The sequence below is a fragment of the Ursus americanus genome, chromosome 33 (genome assembly GCF_024610735.1).
Source record: "Ursus americanus isolate L20-20 chromosome 33, mUrsAme1.1.p, whole genome shotgun sequence".
NCBI lineage: Eukaryota > Metazoa > Chordata > Mammalia > Carnivora > Ursidae > Ursus > Ursus americanus.
In genome coordinates, this window is record NC_142159.1 from 331,419 (window position 1) to 353,355 (window position 21,937).

General features: G+C 41.8%; 1 protein-coding gene and 1 pseudogene across 2 annotated transcripts in view; both read right to left on the minus strand.

The window, feature by feature from the left end:
• ZMPSTE24 (zinc metallopeptidase STE24) overlaps nucleotides 1-21,104 on the minus strand; it is a 39,119-nt gene extending 18,015 nt beyond the window's left edge. For both annotated transcript variants that reach the window (XM_045771895.2, XM_087858525.1), the window contains exons 1-6: nucleotides 20,841-21,104; nucleotides 18,712-18,858; nucleotides 10,713-10,799; nucleotides 7,894-8,010; nucleotides 6,919-7,071; nucleotides 5,502-5,643 (exon numbers count right to left, since the gene is read on the minus strand). In XM_045771895.2, coding sequence (XP_045627851.2) covers nucleotides 5,502-5,643; nucleotides 6,919-7,071; nucleotides 7,894-8,010; nucleotides 10,713-10,799; nucleotides 18,712-18,858; nucleotides 20,841-20,963 — 769 coding nt within the window. In that variant the 5' untranslated portion in view covers nucleotides 20,964-21,104. The remainder of the gene's footprint in view (nucleotides 1-5,501; nucleotides 5,644-6,918; nucleotides 7,072-7,893; nucleotides 8,011-10,712; nucleotides 10,800-18,711; nucleotides 18,859-20,840) is intronic.
• LOC123776106 (large ribosomal subunit protein eL30-like) lies at nucleotides 4-5,268 on the minus strand (annotated as a pseudogene).
• Nucleotides 21,105-21,937: the final 833 nt, after the last annotated feature.

Here is a 21,937-nt window from a genome sequence, read left to right on the forward strand (position 1 = left end):
AGGAAAAGACAGTTCAAAGCATGGAAAATAATTAAGAAGTCTGGGGTCCTCTGGAGAGACTCCTAGAAATTGCATTACTGGAAAGGACATTAACATTTTCAAACTGTTTAATACCTAAAGAAAACTGTTAAATCAACATAAATCACCACCCGCAGTGGAGAGTGTCTGCTTTCCTATAGTCTTGCCAACAAATACTTGTGCTCATTGCAGCTTTCTAGCAATAAGTAAATAAGTCAAGTCTAAATATCCAACAGTAGTGGAATGATTAAATTATGGTAGAGCTGTGAAATGGAATTTTAAAGAGCCAGAAAAAAAGCAATACTTTTGAAGAATCTTAACAAGATAGGAAAAAGCTCACCAATATACTGTGAAGGATATAATACTTCATATATATAAGGTTCCATTATTGTCATGAAAAAAAAGTACATGTAAATAGAAAAGCATAAAACAAGCCTATGAAGACATATTTCAAAATACTGAAGTGTTTACCAGTGGCTTCTAGAACTATGGATTTTTGTTCCTTCCTTTATACTCTTCAAGGGTTTTTAAAATAAGTATACTTCTATAATCAGAAAAGGTTAAAGCTGTTTTTAAAAAGACTGGAAAAAAATATACCTAACAGTATGTGGCTAACAGGAGCTGAACTATGGTTGATTTTTTATTTGCATCTTTATATTTTTCTTTATTTTCTAAATGTTCTACACCGTGACAGGGACCTGTGTGGTTAAGAGCAGACTTTGGGTTCAAATCTTGGCTCTGCCATGTAGTAGTTGTGTAAATGTAAGAAACTTCCTTAATTTCTTTAAGCTTTATTTACCTGTTTATGACGTGAGGCTAACCTCTACCTCATTGAGCTGGATTACAGACTACATGAGAAATTCTAAGCAAATCAATTCATATACAGCCTGATCCATAAACTACTACTATTACTTATATACATTTTTTAAAAGAAATTATAAAACATTTGTTTCTCTTGAGAATTTGAGATGTCTCGCAGAAAGTATGTATTTTGTATCTACTCGTATTTCTAATATAAAGTATGGTTAGCAATAAGTTTAGGATACAATATACTCTACATTTATGGCAGTATGCTTGGCAGTACGTTTAGAATTTAGGAAGGCTCTGATAAATAGTAGCTTATTTATTTATTTTTTCATTTTTTGGTTTCATTGCCTCAAGAAGAGCCAAACGTGGTCTAATTTTGTCAGTGGTACAGGACCTCAACATCTGGAAAGCTATGTATCATTCAGATGTCTTACACTTCTCTCTCATTTCTGTCTTCTCTGATTCTAATTTTTAAATAAAAATATTTCTTAAAAGCTGCCTTCAGTTATTCATGGAAATAGGCAGACTGTACGCTTATAAACAAAATAAAATTAATGTCTTAATATCTCCCACTGGTCCAAATTTCTCAGAGTGTAGCCCAAGGAATACCTACACCAGAATCACCTAGGGCTGCTTGTTAAAAGTACATACTAAAACACCTGGGAATGGAGTCCCAGAATCTGTCTTTCAACAAACCCTCCTGAAGATTCTTACAGTCACTAAAGCTTAGGGGTCCCTGCCCCAGACCATAAGCTTTCTGTATCACTATGCTGGCATGTAATTTGCATAATGCGTGTTTACCGAAAGGGCTGATGAGACCACGTGAGGTACGAGAACTTTGAAAACCAATGTAAGGCACTGCCATCTGTATCTTTATGTTTTAGGACGTCTTACCTTCACCTCTCAACAGCATCTGACACAGCCGACCACTCCCTCCTCGAAAGACTTTCTTCTCCTGTCTCAAAAGAAATACCACTTTCTCCTGGCTTTCTTCCTACCTCAACGGTCTCTCCTCCTCAGCCTCTGTTACTGGCTCTTCCTCCCCCGCTGACTCCAACCTGAGCCCCATCTCTTCTCTAAATGCTCCCATCCATGGTATTAAACACCATCTCTGTGCCAGATGCTTTATTATCAATATTCTGGCCCTGACCTCTCCCTAGAACTCCAGCCTCGTAAATCCAACTGCCTGCCATCTGTACATCTCCACAAGGATGTCTATAATGCAGACTTGTTTATATTCTTGTGTGTGTGTGTGTGTGTTTTTTCCCCCTGCCCAGTGTTGAATTCTCCTTTCAGAGTTCAGGGACTTTCTCACCATGTAAGTGTTATGGGAGACTACTACTGAGAAATCTAAAAGGCCAGATATTTGTGTCCCCAGCACTCCTGGCACATAGCCCATGCCCTGGCTCAGTCAGAAATACCCACTGGGGACTCTGAAGATTTAGCTAATTATGCAAAGAAGAAGGGCAGTGAGGAATGGGTGCTAGCGGCGGGATGTTAAGAGAGCAAACTGCTGAATTCAACAGCAGGAGGCAACAGCAGGGTCCTAATCAGACTGGTTCTACAGCGAGATTCTGAGCTCATCTCCCTGGGAACAAACAGCCCATTTCCCAAGCTTGTAAACTTAACTTCCCTGGTGATTTTATGAGCTATTAAAGACTGTCTCAATAAGAGTTTTCCTGCTTCAACCAGCCACAGTTGGTTAGACTGCTTACTCGGAGCTAACTCCTGCCTGAGGAACTCTAATACAGTGTTCAATAGATACCTCAAAATGTAACATCCAACAGAACTCCATTCCCCACACACCTGCTCTTCGCTCAGTTTTCCCATCTCAGTAAACCACCATTCATCCAGCTGCTCAGACCAAAAATCTAGGTCATTACCCTTAATGCTTCCCTTTTCCCAATTCCTTCACAGGTAATCTGTGAGTAAATCTCATCAACTCTATCTCTGAAACATATCCCCAGTTCATCTACTTCTCTGCATGAATTACTACTGTCCTAGTCTAAGCTGCCCTATCTCTGCCCTGACCACTGCCACAGTCTCCGAACTGCTCACCCTGCGGCTACTCTTGCCCTCCCACTACAATCTCTTCATAGAGCAACCCACAATATTTAAAAACTACAAACCAGACCATGTCACTAAAACCTTCAATGGCTTTTCCCCCCAAACTTACAATAAAACCCAAGCTCTCATCCTGATTTATCAAGGCCTATGTGGTCTGGCTCCTGCCTGTGTCTCACACTTCATGTCATAACACTCTCCTGCTGTGCTGCAGCCACACTGGACTTTCTTCTGTTTCTTGCAGACACAAAGAAAGCTCTAGAAGGTCTTTCCACTGATCTCAGCATGGATGGCTTTGTCCTTCAGGCGTCAGCTCAAATTCATTTGCTCAGAGAGCTCTTGCCTGATGACCCAATCTAAAGTACCTACTCGAGTCATCCTTGATCACACCACACTAGTTTCATTCTCTGCACACCTGCTATCTGGTATTTTTTGAGAGCATAATGTTGGCTTTTCATTACAGTATCCCTATCAACTTACAAATCCATAATATATGTTGTTACTATTAGTAACGACACTTAATCATTCAAAATATTTCTGAGGATTGTTACCATTAACAAAAACTTACATTACAGATCAGTAAACTTCTGTTCAGCAAAGGTAAGTTGCCGAAGTCACACAGGTAATCTGTGATAAAACTGGGATTCAAATCCAAGCCTATTGACCTCACAGCCTGACCTCTGAAATATTACCCTCCACCTACTCAAATCTTTTTTTTTTTTCTAAATAAGTTCTGGCCAGTTTTATTAAAGAAAACATCTTGTATGACTCACTTTTCACCGGTCTGTCCTGGCATGCTTCTAATGCTATCAGAATCACCTGGATCAATGAGAGCCAGTGTGCATACTCCGCAGTACTTTGCACTTTCTATGCCCAGTTCAATAGTACTGCCACTGTGGTGATGGACACCAGTTTTGGCCAACACAGCACAACGTTCTACTGCAGTTTCCCTCAAGGCTGGACAGTTATGAGGATGACCAGTTTCACTTTGCCATGTCCGGTCATTATCAGAGTCTGCTTGTACCCAGCACATACTTTCCACTTTTCATACTGATTAGGACCCCAGAGGAGATCAACTCCAGTGGCTTTTTTTGTCTTCTTTGCAGTCACTGTCTTCCTGCCTTAGGTGTGGGCTGGCCCCGCAAGATGGTCGGGGAGTGAGGAAAAAAAGGCTAAATCCTGATATTCCATTCGGTACCAGCTCATGTTACGATTCTCTATAAAGCCTTCCCTATTTCATCTAAAACCATATAGCACTGACAGTGTATATATCACACATCTTATCAATTACCTCTATTGTGATATCGTTAGCTGTCATTTCATATTATCTGATTATAACTTAAGTGATAAGCCACTTAGGTTGCCCCATCAGTAGAAGTCCCTAAAAGATGGTCCTACTGTACTGATTAGTATACTTCTAGTTTACTATTAATCAGAGCCTAAAAAGTAGTAGAAATTGTCATTCTACCATTTCTCCCATAGAAATGTCCCAACTGTGCCATCAGCTAGGCTGTATAACCTCAGAAGCCACTAGATGTCTGAGACTTCTAAGAGTCTGAGACTCTTCAGTTGCTGTTAATTCATTCTTTCCTATTGTAGCCATTTCTGCTCTCCACGACCCCATAATTATTTCTGTTTCTACTCCTTCATCCAATACAGCTGTTTCTCACTGGTGATTTTTTTTTTTAAGTTTAGAGGAGGGATGGGCAAAGTACGGTTTGCAGGCCAAATCTAATCTGCCACTTGTTTTTATAAATAAAGTTTCATTAGAACATAGCCATGCTCACTTGTTGATGTATTATCTGTGACTGCTTCTGTACTATAATAGCAAGGTTGAATGGTTGTGACAGAGACAGACCATGTCGCCCACAAAGCCAAAATATTTACTGACTAGCCCTTTACAGAAAATGTTTGCCAAACTACGGTTTAGGGGAAGCAAAATTGAAACCTAGAGAGCAGTAGGGATTCATTCAAGATTCCAGAGCTGCTAGGTGGCAGAGGCAGATCCAATCTCACGCATTTATGTGGATTTTAATTTACAGATTCTGAAAGTCATGGTATCATACAACAGTTTTACTCTACATCTTTTTGGGCTTGGGACTTTAGTAGAATTATGCAAGCTAATACATAGCTTAACTCTCAAAAGCAATTATCAAAAAAGCAGACAACAACTGATCTGAAGTATCCAATGGTACTACAGTTTTTGGTAAAGTGCAAGTGAAATCGACACCTGCAGAACACTGGAAGTTTTGTTGGATGAGACAAAGCCAGTAATATTGGTTTTATTTATAAGCCCCCAAACTAATGCTAAATGGAACCTGACTATGCAAAAGTCCAACTCAATTACCTGAGGGAGCCAGGCAGGTAACAGAAGTACATAAATCAGTATAATACACATGATATAACAAGGAGTGAAGAAGGCCTTGGCCAAACAACACTACAAAGGCAACCAAACACAGCTGCAGGTAAGAGCAGCATTGGTTCAGGCTACCAGCTTCTATCCCTGGACTATGCCATCAATTCCTAGAAATCTTAAAAGGCCAAAATATAAAATCCTAACAAATCAAAACAAATTACTTGACTTAAACTTCCTTACCCCCAGGTTGCCTTACCTTCAACAACATACACCTTAGTCAAAGGAAAGTCAATACTCTTTGCCATTACTTCAATTTCTTGTTTAAGCTTTCCCTCAGGCAGAGGTGTGAATTTGTCAAATAAAGGGGCAATATAATCAGCATAGATTGTGACAAGCACCTGGAAAATAAATGTCAGAACAACCTATGAATATGTTCTTAAAGAAACACTGCTATTTATATAGATTATATTAAAACAACTATGTGCTCCAGCCTTGAGAGCATGGATCTTTTATTTGCTCTGGTATTCCCAGCCCCAAATAGTACCAGATAAGTGCTCAATATCTGTTCGTTAAATTAAATCAAAGTGAGTAGTCTCTTTGCGGTAATAACTGAAAAGTCAAATGGTCCATTCAAAGCTATCTTGAGAATTTCTGACACTTCATAAGCCCATCATAACTTAGAATTCTGCCTTTGAGAGTAATCATGAGAGACCTGCAGTCTTTGCTAGAAAATAATTACTAGAGCTTGACTGTGTGCTATTATTCGGCTGGTCTGCTGAAATGAATTACCTGCAGCACACAACTATAACTGTGTTTGAAACAGCACTTCCTTAAGCACTTCTGAAGCACTTCCTCTGTTCTCTTTCCTCTCACTTCATCTGCCACACACACGTGTGTGTAAATCCAACTAGCACCTGTTTTCAGAGTTTGATCCCACCAGTGGAAAGTGAAGCAGTGAGCATCACGGCAATTCAGGCTAAAGTAAACCTCACCATCAGAGGAGCTAAAGAGCTAACAGATGCTATTTTCTGGAGGATGTGAACAGACCGTTTTCATTGTGCAATGAATTCAGAATATGGTAGAGAGAAGCAGCAAAGACGTGAGGAAGGGAAGATGGGGGGTGAGGGGACAAGGAGGGAGAAGGGAGAGACAGAAGGAGAGAAAAGAGAGAAGGGAAGGGAGGAGGAAGGGAGAAGGGAACAGAGAAGAAGGGGTAAAGAAGGGAGAAAGGAGGAGAGGAAACGCAGGGGAAGGAGGGCAGAAACATATCAGGTAAGTTTATGCTTTCTTTTTCTTATTCCTCTTCAATCTAGTCTCTCTTCAAAACATCCACAATGTTTAGGCACTGGAGCTCAGTAAAGAGTCACTAAATGATCAAACTTAGTCATCCATTCTAGTGACAACCACAAATGCAAAGCCCAAAATTGTCTGACAACTGGATCATTAACCGTAACTAACAACCAACTTCTAGGATCTGACTCAGCATAAGGAGAAAATCTATGGTCAGAGTCAGCTCTATTTCTATACCCAAAAGCAGAAACCAAGAGAGAAATTTGTATGACCACTTATGTATATTTCATTTGCTTTCTTAAGAACTGTTCAATGCTAATGAAGATGAAATTATCTCACCAAGGAAATTTTGTAAAAGAAAACAAAACAAAGATTTTACTCACCAGAGAAACAACTAATGTGAACAACCAGGCATATATAAAAAAATAGTCACCCCCAATTTTAATAATGTAAAGTAGAAGTGAAGACACGGGCAATAAAATGCACTGAGTCACAATAAATTTCTTGACCGCGTCTTTCATGAAGAATCCCAAAGTCTGAAAAAAGAAAAGATCATCACAAGAAACTGAGAAAATGCTTTTAAAATAACTAATAAATGAATACAAAGGATACATTATTAAAGGAACTTTAAAAGTTAAAAGATGGTGAGTCTACATTACATGACACTAGGTAGCCTAAGACCATAAATAAATGTCTGGCATTTTACAGTTCAAAATACACCATTTAGGGGCGCCTGGGTGGCTCAGTCGTTAAGCGTCTGCCTTATGCTCGGGGCGTGATCCCAGAGTCCTGGGATCAAGCCCCGCATTGGGCTCCCTGCTCCAGTGGGGGCCTGCTTCTTCCTCTCCCACTCCCCCTGCTTGTGTTCCCTCTCTTGCTAGCTGTCTCTCTCTCTGTCAAATAAATAAATAAAATATTGGGGGAAAAAAAAACACATTTAAATGCTAGTAGAAAAATACTAACCTTTAGTACTAAAGAGTTTATGGCAAGACTTTAAGCTATGATCTTTATCATATCTGCAGTTCCTTTTACCTCAATTAATTCATGCTCTAAAATAGCAAATTATGGGGCCACCTGGGTGGCTCAGTCGGTTAAGTGTCAGACTCTTGATTTTGGCTCAAGTCGTGATCTCAGGGTCCTGGGATGGAGCCCCAAGTCAGGCTCTGCACTCAGTGGGCAGTCTGCTTGGGATTCTCTCTGCCTCTCCCTCTTCCTCTGCCCCTCCCCCCTGCTCTCTCAAATAAACAAATCTTTAAAAAAATAAAAGAGCAAATTATGTTTTAATTATTACCAGTAGAGGGAAAAAAACACAAAAAGTCTTTATATTTAAAAGAGAACAAGTACATTCTCTGGTTTACCTGTTGATTGAAACCATGTTTTTCTTCTATCACGAAAGTATTATAAAGACTCCATGGCAAACCAGTCAATGCACTAAAAAGTGTAGCCAACAGGAGGAACACCAAGGACTGAGTGATCTAAACACAAGAAGAAAAAAAAATGGCAGTTTTTATAGTGTAATATTAATTCGTTCTTCAAATGAATGATCAGTGAACAAATGAACAAGGAGTTGCTGAACACTTACTGCATCTCAAGCAATGTGCTTGATTCTATGGGCAATACAAGGTCTGAAACATCATCTCTACCCTCCGAGTTTACTTGGCAGAAAAGGAGGCAATAAAACAATGTCTCTTTTTATTACACAGGCACTATGTCAAAGTTACCTGAAGCCACAGAGACAAAGAAGAACTAAAACCTGAGAGACAACCACACACACTGGTGAATTCAAGCAAGGCTTACAAGGCTAAGGAGATCTGGGATGCTACTCTGAAGAAAGAGGTAAATTAATGGGACAGGAGATTCAAGGAAAGGAGGAGGAGTGCCTTGCAATTCGCACAAGCATGGAGCACCCTGTAAGAGGAAGAGGACAAGATGACAGGCCTTAAGACAATGTTGGGACAAGGCAGAGAAATTTATCCTAGAGCATCAAAAAAGCTGGACTAGGGCAGGTGGAGTGGGGCATCCTAAAGTTTTCACAAGAAGCCAAAGACCAATAGAGAAAATTATCTTCAAGAACTACTTTAAGTGCCTTCACAATAGATCCTCAGGAAATCGAAAGCCAGGAACTGCCTCATTTCTCTTTGCCAACTTTCCCTAAGATAGTGGAGGAAAAGGGCTACTTAGTATGAAGGGAGTTGGGGGAGGGAGAAAGGGTCATGAGGCAAATAGAATCCTTGCTCTCCCTCTCTCACCACATGGTGTAAAATGGAATTCTTTTAAGGTAAATGTGAGTATAGCATGCACCACCAAAACACATTTGATTTGGTAACAAAGATGCAGCCAGTATACGTTTCTAAGCATAGGAAGAAGGGAGAGGGGATGAGAAAGGAATATTTGTCTGGCTATTAACATGCAGGGTGGTTTATTTCAGCACTGTTCCCAAACAGGAAATGGGGAAAAAAATTTAAAAACCGATTCTAGGACCTTCCTCAAAACTACTGAATCAGAATCCCATCTTCCAAAAATGCAATCATATTGTACTGATTGTGTGAATACTTACTTTTCTCACATAACATCTCATAAAAATTTTCCTTATCAGTATGTATCTATTTCTTTATTAAAGGCTCTAGAGTATTCCATTGTGTAAGTGGACACCTAGGCTACTTCCATGATAGCACTCATTCCAATGCTATAATGAACTCTTTATACATGCATCTGTACATTCATTCTCCATAAATTCAAAAAAGTTAAATGTCTGGTGTCAAACTTTTTGAAGGCACTGGTGACAAAGCAGTGAAGAAAATATAGAGGGTCTCTGTCCCCTTAGAGCTTAAAATTCTTGTCAGGGAGACAGAAAAAAATAAACAAATAAGGTACCTGCAGAGAGTGGTAAGTGCCTTTACACAGAAAATAACGTGCTGTGTGTTACTGAAGAGCGACAGTGGGACCATTACTCTTGATGGGAGTGACAGGGAGGGCCTCTCTGAGAAAGACACATCAAAGGTGAGAAGTGCATAAGGAGTCTGTCATGATGTTTACATGAACCACCTTAAATAACTTCTGAAACAGTGGGGCGCCTGGCTGGCTCACTCCAAAGAGCGTCCAACTCTTGATCTCGGGGCTGTGAGTTTGAGCCCATGTTGGGAGCAGAGATTACTTTAAAAAAAAAATAAAATCTTTACAAATTTCTGAAACAAGGCAGAGAATATGTAAGTAAACCACAATCCTACATAGAACAGACCAGGGCATGAGTCAATGAAGATACAGAGATAACCCAGGAATAAGAGGTCTTCAAAGAGTATGGCTGCTTTAGAAAAAGGTATATAGAAACAGGACACAGGATGAGCTGAATTAAAACCCAAAGAACCTATACATGTAGAAGAGAGCCATCATTTCAAATAATCAATCAGGAAAGAGGAAAGAGACTTGGCAATTTCCAAGAAAAAGTCAGGAGGCACTGTCGTAACATCCACCACCGGTGGAGAGTCTCAGGCTTAAGGCTTTGCCCAGTAAATGGAGTTTCTGTAAGACTGGGTAGTCAACTCAAGCAGCTCCATGGAGATTCTAGAAGTTACACTCTGTCCCTGTCTGAAGTATCTGCTAGGTGCATATGGCACAGAGTATCTGCTTAGTGGGTTCAACAAAATTCAGGCTTCCCCCTTCACCGCAAGGGGCTGTCCCTGAGAAACAGCTGCCTAACCAGAGACCATCATTTCCCAGTTCCCTTACATCTGAGACTAAATGACCGGTTCGCCAACAAAATGTGAATGCAAAGGACACTTCAGAAGTAGTTAAGAAGGTAGTTAAGAAGAGGATATACTTTCTCTACCCCCTCATTCCATCTGCCTGTTGGATGCAGAGAACTCTGGGGTACTCAGGGAATAGCAGAGCCATAAGATGAAAAGAGACCAGGTCCCTGGCTTCCCATGTAGAAGAATGTCACCTGCTGACCAAAAATACTCACACTAGGCTATTATGTGAATGAGAAATAAACTATTATGATAAGCCACTGGAATTCTGGAGTTTGCCACAATAACTAGCATTATCCTAACAGAGCATGTGTGGACAAGGACTGTACAAACAGAGAAGCAAGCCTAAAGACAGAGCCAAAAAATTGACTTTCATATAAAGCTGGCCAAGCAAAAAGACTCTAAAAAATACATGCTAATGAATCACATACCTCATATTCTGGTCCAAAGCCAGCATAGCCACAGAACCGTCCAGAAAGTCTCCAGAGATAAGGAATTCCTCCAAAAAGAAGAATAAGCTATAAAACAAGACATACTTTGGTTACATTTGAACAGACTAGAAAGTATCAGATGAGAGCATTTTAATGACAAAATATCTGTAAAGAAAAAAAGGACAAAATAATTATCTGTAAGGACAAAATAAGGACAAAATAATTATCTGTAAAGAAAAAAAGAGACCTATCTTATTTAGGAGAAACTATGCATTTAAAGGAATACAAACCAACTGAGATACTAAGTTTAGACCAGTAAAGATTTTTGCCTGTACATTTCATTTTTTATTTTTATTTTTTTAAAAGATTTATTTATTTGAGAGAGAGAAAACTCAAGTCGTGGCAGGGGGTGAGGGTAGAGGGAGACAAAGAATCTCAAGCAGACTCCCCGCTGAGCACGCAACCCGACACAGGGCTCGATCTCAAAACCCAGAGTCGTACGCTCAACCAACTGCTCCACCCAGGCGCCCCTTGCCTGTACACTTTATATGAATAAATTAGTATGGTATGTGAATTCTATCTCTATAAAGCTGTAAGGAAAAAAAAACTTGCCAAAGACCATGAATCAGGAACTAAGCTTAGAGAAAAGGTAAGCAATTTGTTCAGAATCCCACACGCGATGAGTGACATATATGGGATTTGAAGCAGGCTACGTGGCTTCCTAACTGGCTTTTCCTTAAAAGGAAACGGCCCCCTTCAGTTAGGACAAAGTATTAGTATCAGTGTTAAGTGGAGAGTCAGGTCCACTTAGCAAACTGAGAGACAGAATGGGCTATCTCTGCTTTCCCCAAGTAAGGAAAAGGTGAATCCTGAGGTAGGAATCAGGGTTTCATAGGAGGAGACCCCCTTCTCGGCACCACCCTTTGTCTTGGGCAGATAAAGTGAATAAAGATACTCGCCAAATCACCATGACATTCGAATGAGTGAGCTGCTCTTAAAATTTAAAAAGAATACATGCTTATAAAACACAACTTCCCTCAACAGATATTAAATTTATGGAACTCAAAAGGAATCAACTTTTTTTTCCTTTCTGTGGAGCCTCAGGAACACAACATTCAATCACACTCCTTGGTTAGAAACACAGTATTCTCATTGGTTCACACATGGTTCCTTGTGGTTTTGAGGAGTTTTGGCACTATTATATATTTCATGGGTAGCCTTCCAATCTACTTTCCATTTTTATGTATGTATCCATAAATACTACAGTGATTTATATATGCTTTTTAAGACTATCTATAAATGACTTCATATTGTACTTATCATTCTACAACTTGCTTTTTACACTCTACCTATTTTTAGATCCATCCATGGTGATTTGTAACTTTCTTCGGTATTATTATCAGCTCACTCTTTCTCTACAGTGTTTATACCAAATTACACTCTCATCAGCAGTACCTGACGGTTCCTGCTCCCCATAATCTCAACCACACTTGGTGCTATCCACCTTGGATGTTTTCCTGTGTGCTGGCTTGGTTTAATACCATGGGTCTCAAATATGGTCTCTGTCCAGCAGCAGCAGCATCACCTGGGAATGTGTTAGAAATGCAGATGCTCAGGCTCCACCCCAGAACCACCGCCTCAGGAACTGAAAGTGGAGCCCAGCAGTCTCTAGGTAAAAGGATGTACACCCAAGTCTGAAAACCACTGGTTTAATCAACTGCTGTCTTAAAGGCTTCCTTAACTCTACGTCCAGCTATTTCCACTCTACTGCACCTAACTCAATCTTGGATATAAACCCTGTTTTCCCAGAAGACATGCTTTGGCACCGCTGTATGGTATATGCTCTGCTTGCTGAACTAATTGACTTGAGATGGCACTTCTTTCATCCTATTCTCCCAACTAATAAACAATGCGAAATTAAGGATTTATAAGTCTTCTGGTGAAGGGTTGAAACACCTATTATTAAAAGTCCAGCTTTTAAGTATGTGTCAAGGGTAGCTTTAAAATGAACTTTGAATGCATCTATGAATGCTTTTGGAAACTGCTGTTGCAAGCCTTGTTTAGTATACTCTGGGGAATGAAATATAAAGCCCAGTGAACAGTAAAGCTTCTATTGATAATCTCACTGAGCATGCTGCTGGGGATGTCTTAGAACAGAACTAACGAACCCAACAAAGCAAGTCCAGGACTTTTACATATATGATTTCACTAGAGTCTTGAAAAGCAGGCATGGCATATAGTCATCTCTACTTTACAGAAGAGGCAACTGAAACTCAGGGAGGTTCAAGTCACTGCTATGTGTTGATCACTGTACTAACTGCTTCATTTACACTGTCTCACTCACCTAGTCCTTGCCACAAATCATGTAAGACGTGGTTTAATATGTATTGACCTCTCATCCTTTTTTTTTTTTAAGATTTTATTTGAGAGCAAGAGAGCGAGAGAGTGTGTACAAACAGGGGGAGCAGCAGAGGGAGAGGGAGAAAAAGGCTTCCCACTGAGCAGGGTGCCAGATGCAGTCTGGAATCACAACCTGAGCCAAGAGCGGACACTTAACTGACTGAGCCACCCAGGTGTTCCTCGACTTCTCATCTTAAAGAGGAAAAAAATGAGGCTCAAAAGGCTAAGGTGCTCACTCACAAATGGTAGAAATTGGAGAAGCGACAATTTGAATTTCTCTACACTGTCCTCCTTGACTGCCCAGCCATTCCACTTCCTGACAGAGCTCTTCACTGACACCTGTGAGATATCAGGAAAGTCTGTCTCAGAAAGGCTGGACATCTTCTCTCTGGGTGGTCTGTCACATTTGTGTAAACAGGGGCACCTTTAATTGGTCACACAAGGCCTCCGCTTATGTTCCCTCAGGTAGAAAAAAGGAGGCCAAAAAAAGCCTAAATTAACCTTTGCACTTGTTCTTTGTGATCAAAAGATTAAAACCTATTAATTTTAATCAATACAAAATAGAAATTAATGAACTTGTTTTCGAACAAACAGGATTTCAAAGTATGGGGCGCCGGAGTGGCTCAGTCGTTAAGCGTCTGCCATCGGCTCAGGGCGTGATCCCGGAATCCCGGGATCAAGCCCCACATCAGGCTCCCTCCTCCGCTGGGAGCCTGCTTCTTCCTCTCCCACTCCCCCTGCTTGTGTTCCCTCTCTCGCTGGCTGTCTCTCTCTGTCAAATAAATAAATAAAATCTTAAAAAAAAAAAAAAAAGAGTTCAAAGTAACACAAAATGTTTCCCACTGAATGGTAAATATAGCTACTAATTCCCCAAGGATAAATGTAGCGCATTTATGATGTGGTCCCTGGAGTTTTAAGAATAGCTTCTTCAGGGCACCTGGGTGGCTCAGTCAGTTAAGCATCCGACTCTTTTGGCTCAGGTCATGATCTCAGGGTCCTGGGATCAAGCCCCACATCGGGCTCCAGGCTCAGCGGGGAGTCTACTTGAGGATTCTCTCCCTCTCCCTTTGCCCCTCCCCCAGCTCTCTCTCTCTCAAATAAATAAATTTTTAAAAAAGAATGGTTTCTTCAGTATAATTTTAAAGACTCAGAAGAGCAGAGTTTGAAACCCAGTTCTCCCACTTATTAATGTCACTTGGCCATTAAATGGACCAGCCATTTAATTTCTCTGAGCCTTTGCTTTCTTGTCCATAAAAAGAGAATAACAACGCCTATACTTTCTACCTCTAAGCACTTTTGTAAACATCAAAACAAAATGATAAATTTAAAAACAATATATGAAGTGAGAATCACTACTACTCATACGATGATGATGATGGTGGTGGTGATTACTGTCCCCACCTTTAGCGCAGGACAGGACTAAACCAGTACTGTTTCTGGCTTGGGCCACAGCATACTACGAAGCTCTCATGCTCTATGTGTTCTCCCTGCCTCTGTCCTCTCCTGGAACAGACTAAGCCATCCCCATGCTCACCAACTGTAACAACCAAGCTATTGCCCATCTTTCCTGGAACTGTTCACTGTTGACAACCAAGGAGACTGAAGATATTCTGCCTTTTTTTCTTATAATGGCCCTGTGGGGGGTAAGCCAAAGAATTTCACAGAATCAAACAGTAGTGAGGAAAGAGGATGGTGTCTGAATTCACCACCTCTACTTCCATCTCTCTCTAAAGGCTGATTTCCTACTTGGACCCTAACAGAAGAAATGCTTCGGATAAATTAACCAAAGCCAAATATAATCCACAATAAAGCTACCTTTCCTGGCTTGGCTGGAAAGCATCAGGTTTCAATACTAATTTTCAATGTCTTAGTAACTAAACCAGGCTTGGACTAGTAAAAATATAATTAAAAAATCAATATTGGGGGAAAAAAATCAATATTGAAAAGACAAATTACTAGCCATTTCTATGTATGACAAAAACCAAAGCAAGTTTTTCGATCATTTACTCATTCTTCCAAAATACCTAGATTTAACTCTTAACTCTTTGCTACATTTTCCTGAGGAAATGGGAAAGTCTTCTAATATTTGGTTCTAATTATACTAGTTCATAACCGTCAAGGAAAATTTTGTGACTAGCTAGACAAGGTTTTCATCACTTAACAAAGCCACAAACAGCTGGTTTCTTCTCTTTAACTGATGAAACAGCTGTGGTAGCTGATCTCATTTATTTTCAATAGGAATCTTTCTCTTATGGTACTGGGAGATCTAAGGGAGATCTGGAGGAAAAATGATGATAATCAAGATCATGATGGTAAAAATAACAACAGCCAACACTTGCAGAGCACTTACAATGACCAAGCACTTTTCTAATCATCTTACATACATTAACTCATTTAATCCTCTCAACAACACTATGACTGAGGAAATATTATTACCACACAATTTTTTTTTTTTAAGATTTTCTTTATTTATTTGTCAGAGAGAAAGAGCACAAGCAGGGGGAGCGTCAGGCAGAGGGAGAAGAAGGCTTTCCACGGAGCAAGAAGCCCAACACAGGGCTCGATCCCAGGACCCTGGGATCATGACCTGAGCTGAAGGCAGACGCTTAACCGACTGAGACACCGAGGTGCCTCATTACCACACAATTTTAACAGACACGAAAACTAAGGCACAGAAGCGGTGACTTGCTTGAGGTCCCACAGCTGGTATGATAGAGCTGAGATTCAAACTCAAGCCACCTGAATTCAGAGTCTGCTCTTAACTTCAGCACCACGCACTTTCAATTTTTCTTGGAGGTGGAAAACCAAGAACTGGTCTTTGGGAATGGAAAAAATTCTTACTCATTTTATTTATAAAACACAGATATACATACGTATAGTTCAGAAACAGATATACAATATATCTGGTGGTATTAAAATTTCATGGAGGGGTGATTAAGAAAAAAATGTCTAGGGGTACCTGGCTAGCTCAGTCGGTAGAGCACGCAACTCTCAATCTCAGGGTCGTGAGTTCAAGCCCCATGTTAGGCATGGAGTCTACTTAAAAAAAAGAAGAAAAAGAAAAAAGTCGAAAAATATACAGGGCCAGGGGCCAGAGTCAATCATGAACAAAAGACGGAGAACACTGCTCTAAACTATATAGCCTTTCTTCTTTTAGTATGAGGGTAAGACTGGGTCTGTTTCACTAAGTAAAAATGATCTGTCACTTGTTTCACTCAATAAATATGGATTCTGTGCTTATTTTATACCAGGTACTAGGTACCAAAAGATTACAAAACCTTAAAGTATCTTTTCTTTAAGGAACTCCCAGCCTGTCAACTAAATAGGAAAACTCAATAGAATGTGATAAGTACTCTGATAGGAATAATGATAGGATGCTACCTTATTCAGTCCTGAGAGACAGAGGAAGTTTCAAACTGTTTCTCAGAAGAGATGATGTTTCAGCTGGAACCTAATGGGAGGAGTGGGGATTAACCAGCTTCCAGTGAGAGTGGACTCGAAGAGGTGGGCACCCCTGGAAGGCACCAGCATGTGAAAAGACTTGAAGTCACAGAAAACCAAGCTAGGTATGAGATGGACAAAAAAGAAGGGAAAAGAACTTGGGGGAAGGAATAAAATGATGAAGCTGAAGTAAGAAATGGCCAGGTCAAAAAGGACCTCAAAAAACCATACAAAGAAATATGGGCTTCACCTGAAGGAAACAGTGAGCCAGTGATAGGTTTCATACAGGAGAATAACATGATCAGAACTGTGCTTCAGAATTCCTTTGGCTGCAATGTGGAGGACAGTGAGAGTTAAGATAGAGGCAGGAAGGGGCTCGCTTCTCAGCTGGGAGACTGCTTCTTCTCCCTCTCCCTCTGCTTGTGCTCTCTCTTCCTCAAATAAATAAAATAGGAAAGGAAAGGAAAGGAAAGGAAAGGAAAGGAAAGGAAAGGAAAGGAAAGGAAAGGAAAGGAAAGGAAAAGGGAAGAAAGAAAGGAAGGGGAAGAAAGAAAAAGAGGGAAGGAAAGAAGGAAGGAAGGGAGGGAGGGAGGGAGGGAAAGACAGAAAGAGAGAGAAAAAGAAAGAAAGAAAGAGGAAAGAGAGACAGAGAGAGAGAAATTCTGAGGGGCACCTGACGGGCTCAATTCACTTGATCTTGGGGTTGTTTGAGCCCCATGTTGGGTGTAGAGATTAGTTAAATAAATATTTTTTAAAGAGAGAGAGAAAGAGGAGGAGGGACTGCTAATTAAAAAAAGGGGGGCTGCCTGGGTGGCTCAGTTGGTTAAGCCTCTGCCTTTAGCTCACGTCAGGATCCCAGGGTCCTGGGATTGAACCCCACACTGGGCCCCCTGCTCAGCGGGGAGTCTGCTTCTTCCTCTCCCTCAGCCCCTCTCTCTCAAATAAATTAAATCTTAAAAAAAAAAAAAAAAAAGAGGCAGAAGACAAGGAGGGACTGCTACAAGAATAACTTAACAATATAAGGTTGTTTTTCACACCTGACCTGTGACAGTTACATACACCACAGTCTTCAACTCCCTAACAATTACGTTTCAGCCTCTTTTGCTCTACACCCATTACTACTGATAATGAAGGTTAAGAAAGCATTCTGGGGGGCGCCTGGGTGGCACAGCGGTTAAGCATCTGCCTTCGGCTCAGGGCGTGATCCCGGCATTACGGGATCGAGTCCCACATCAGGCTCTTCCGCTATGAGCCTGCTTCTTCCTCTCCCACTCCCCCTGCTTGTGTTCCCTCTCTCGCTGGCTGTCTCTATCTCTGTCAAGTAAATAAATAAAATCTTTAAAAAAAAAAAAAAAAGAAAGCATTCTGGGGGGGCGCCTGGGTGGCACAGCGGTTAAGTGTCTGCCTTCGGCTCAGGGCGTGATCCCGGTGTTATGGGATCGAGCCCCACATCAGGCTCCTCCACTAGGAGCCTGCTTCTTCCTCTCCCACTCCCCCTGCTTGTGTTCCCTCTCTCACTGGCTGTCTCTCTGTCAAATAAATAAATAAATAAAATAAGAAAGAAAGAAAGAAAGAAAGAAAGAAAGAAAGAAAGAAAGAAAGAAAGAAAGAAAGAAAGAAAGAAAGGAAGAAAGAAAGAAAAGAAAAGAAAGAGAGAGGGAGGGAGGGAGGGAGGGAGGGAGGAAGGAAGAGAAAGAAAAGAAAGAAAAGAAAAGAAAAGAAAAGAAAAGAAAGAAAGAAAGAAAGAAAGAAAGAAAGAAAGAAAGAAAGAAAGAAAGAAAGAAAGAAAGAAAGAAAAGAAAGCAAGAAAGCATTCTGGGGGGCACCTGGGTGGCTCAGTCGTTAAGCGTCTGCCTTCGGCTCAGGGCGTGATCCCAGCGTTATGGGATCAAGCCTCGCATAGGGCTCCTCCACTGGGAGCCTGCTTCTTCCTCTCCCACTACCCCTGCTTGTGTTCCCTCTCTCTCTGGCTGTCTCTCTCTCTGTCAAATAAATAAAATCTTAAAAAAAAAAAAAAAAAGAAAAGCAAGCAAGCAAGCATTCTGGGATTTGTAAATACAGTACCCTCTTTTGTGTCACAAAAATACAAAATGAAAACAAACATTACAAAGTATTAAACAATTTGATAGATTGTTTCTCCAAGAAGTAAATTACTCACCGTGCCTTCAATCTCTGAATAGAGTCCTGACCAGAAGCTGAAAGTACTTTTATCCAGCTGATACAGTCGGGATTTTTCAAAGGTTTCTGAATCCATGATCTGTCCTAGCTCTGGTGGCACATGAGTTGTTGTTTTATATATCCGCCTCTGAAATATTTTGAAGAAAACACTTTGAGATAGTCAAACCAACTCATTTTTTATTACAGTAGTCATTTGTCATCAAACATTGAGTGGTTTGTAGCATTTATTGTCACTTAAGCCTACTGAATTTGCTTTATATATACATAAATATTGCATTTAATCAAGTTCGTTGACCATTAAAATAACTGATTCAGGAAAGTAAAAGCAGAGCAAGAGAAGCTGAGGCTAGCCGACTAGGTGAAATTAAAATCTGGGCTGTCATCACACTTCAGTGTGCACATGTAAACCCAAACTGTACAGCACAAAGGGTACCACTCACTCCAAGTAAAACATACATCCTATATAATTGAGAAAACAAATTCATGGTAAGGAGAAGGAAGCAAATATGCTAGCTCTAAGTATTAACAAATATTGTGATTAGCTATTAATCATGGTCCTAGAAACCAAATTAAGGGAAATTTGAGGAATGACAAATAGAAACAGATCAGGTCTTCAAGAAACACAACTGTGATCATTACACCAAATTCTAAACGGTAATTCCAGCCCAAGGGACATAATACAGGGCACAGAAACTAAACAATATAATGGACAGCATCTCCTACAATGGTTCAATGACACATGGCTACTCTATATATTGTTGGGCACTTTTTACCAAACCCTCAATAAAAGGCATTACATTAAAGCATAACAGAGTAAAGGAGACATTATCGAAAAGTAGTTAAGGTAATTGGGCTTACCATTAAAGAGAGATAGATGTTCAATACCCCATCCCTGACTTAGACAGCATATACTCTGTGTGTACTTTATGCAAAGAATCTTCTCTAGGCCCTCAAGATTCTGTACTAATGAAGTTAGCCAAATATATCTGTGTCAGAGAACCTCGTGCTATCCACTTGGGCTAGGAGCACCTGGATGGCTCAGTTGGTAGAGCATGTGACTCTTGATCTTGGGGTCATGAGTTCCACCCCGATGTTGGGCATAGAGATTACTTAAAAAAAGACAGACAAAATGACTCAAAAGATTATTTAAAAATAAGTAAATAAAGATTCTGGACTAAAAGAAGAGATCAAGATACAACTCAGACATTGACGAAAAACTAAAAATTTCAATTTAAAGATTCATGCAGAATGTAATCTGAGAAGAAATCTGCAGAGGAAAATGGCTGTAATGCTTAAGAAAAAGAGTTCCAGCAGTTAAAAAGAGAAAGGCTCTCTTAAATAAATAACCATCGTGGTTGACACAATTCAATGACTACACAGAAGAGTGCAGGTAAAGCAAATCAGCAGTGAGAGACTGAAAGAAAGCAGACAAATTTAATATCTCATTTAAAAGTTCAGATCTGTAATCCAACAGGCTGTTCATTATGATTATCTACAGAAAACTGTTAGGTAACTTTCACTTCCTCCTTTACAGTTCTAATTGCTTAAACAATAATAAAGACGTTTTTAAGAAAAACAAGAAAATATTGCTCTTTGGGCAAAACGACATACTGTATCCATTTTTTTTTTTTTTAAGGAGAAAAGTTCAGGATGGACTGTGAAGTCTTTATTTTCAGAAAATGGTTTCCTAACCCCGTGGTTGAGCACGATTACACGAATGTCATAGGGAAGTTGTGACTCTAAAAATGTTGCCTCTTCGTTTAGACGGCACCTGGGTCGCTGCCAAACACAAGGCGGTGAGTCCGGGCCCGAGGACCCTGAGAAAGCTGTGGGCCAGAAAGAGCTCAAGTCCGACCAGGCGGCAGCCCTGCTTCCCTTTCACCAGGCCCTGACCGGCTGGGTCCCAGGATCACGTTGCGGAAAACCTCCCAGAGGCACGAGATACCCTCAAGGCCAAGCCCGCCATCGGGCCAAGTCAGGCCTCCCAGGGGCGCACAGGGTCGAAGCGGGTGCTGGGGCCGCAGCAACCATCCAGGGACTCGGGGTCGAGAGCGACGCTGGCCTGGGTTGACCAGGTGTCGGAGTCGGGTGGGCCCTGTCTAGGCTCACCTGCCGCTGTGCGAGGAAGGTCTCCCAAAGATACACCGTCCAGGAGAAGAGCAGCACGGCCCCGAAGATACGCTTCTCAGCCGGCATCTCCCACATCGCGTCCAGCGACGCCCACATCCCCATGGCCACCCGGTTCCGCCGGCTCCTTCAAGCGTGCACCAGTGCCACACCGACACCAGTCCCCTCAGAGCGTCCTCGCAGTGCCACAGCGATATCCGTCCCTTCCGAGCACCCCTACACCGACACCCGCCTCCATCCCACGCCCTCGGCGCAGTCCGCAGTGTTACACCAACACTCTTCCCCATGGCGACGCCCCCAGGGCCTCCTACTTTCTACCGGAAAAGGACAATCGCGCTTTCCCCCACTTCCGGCCCGAGGCGTGCCGAAGTCTTTCTGCCGAGTTCCGGCCTTAGCCCGCCCCCGCCCGGCCGCTCGGTGCGATCGCACTGAGCTGCGTTACACCAGCTTTCTTCCCCCTCCCTCCTCTCCACGCCCGGTAGCCGTCGACGGTTCCGGCCTCCCTCCTGGGTCAGGCGGCGCGGCGGAGCTCTCGCTTTCTCCCGAGCGGCAGGCGCACCTTCCGGTCCGGGGCTCGCCTTGGCGTTCCCGGCCGAGGCGAGCCCCCTGGGAGTCCGGACTAAGCGGGGGCTGACGCAGACCGGGCCGCCGCTCCCGCCCCGAGGTGGAGGGACCGACTTGGATCCTCGGAACTGGCGCAGTTCCGACTGTGGCGTGTCCACGCCCGGATACCGTAGGGCTAAAAGGGTCCTAAGAGCGGCAGCATTTTGGCCCGCATCGGGGTTCTGAGTGCAGGCCTGTCGGAGAGCGGGCGGGCGGTAGTGAGGAGACGCCGCCCCGGCCACCCCAAGTGGAGGTGGAGGTGGCGTTTCGCCTGAAGAGTGTGCTCTGGGGCACAGCATAGGTGAAAACACCTGAACTGAAAGGGCCTTACTTTCTCTGAGGACAAACGCGTCAAAGCCCAGCGCCATGTTTATCTTGGGAATTGAGACGTCAGATGTGGTCACGGGAACACCTGTTAACACATGGATTTGACTTGGAGAGGGAATTTTTTTTCTCACCAAAGAAAAGTCTAATTT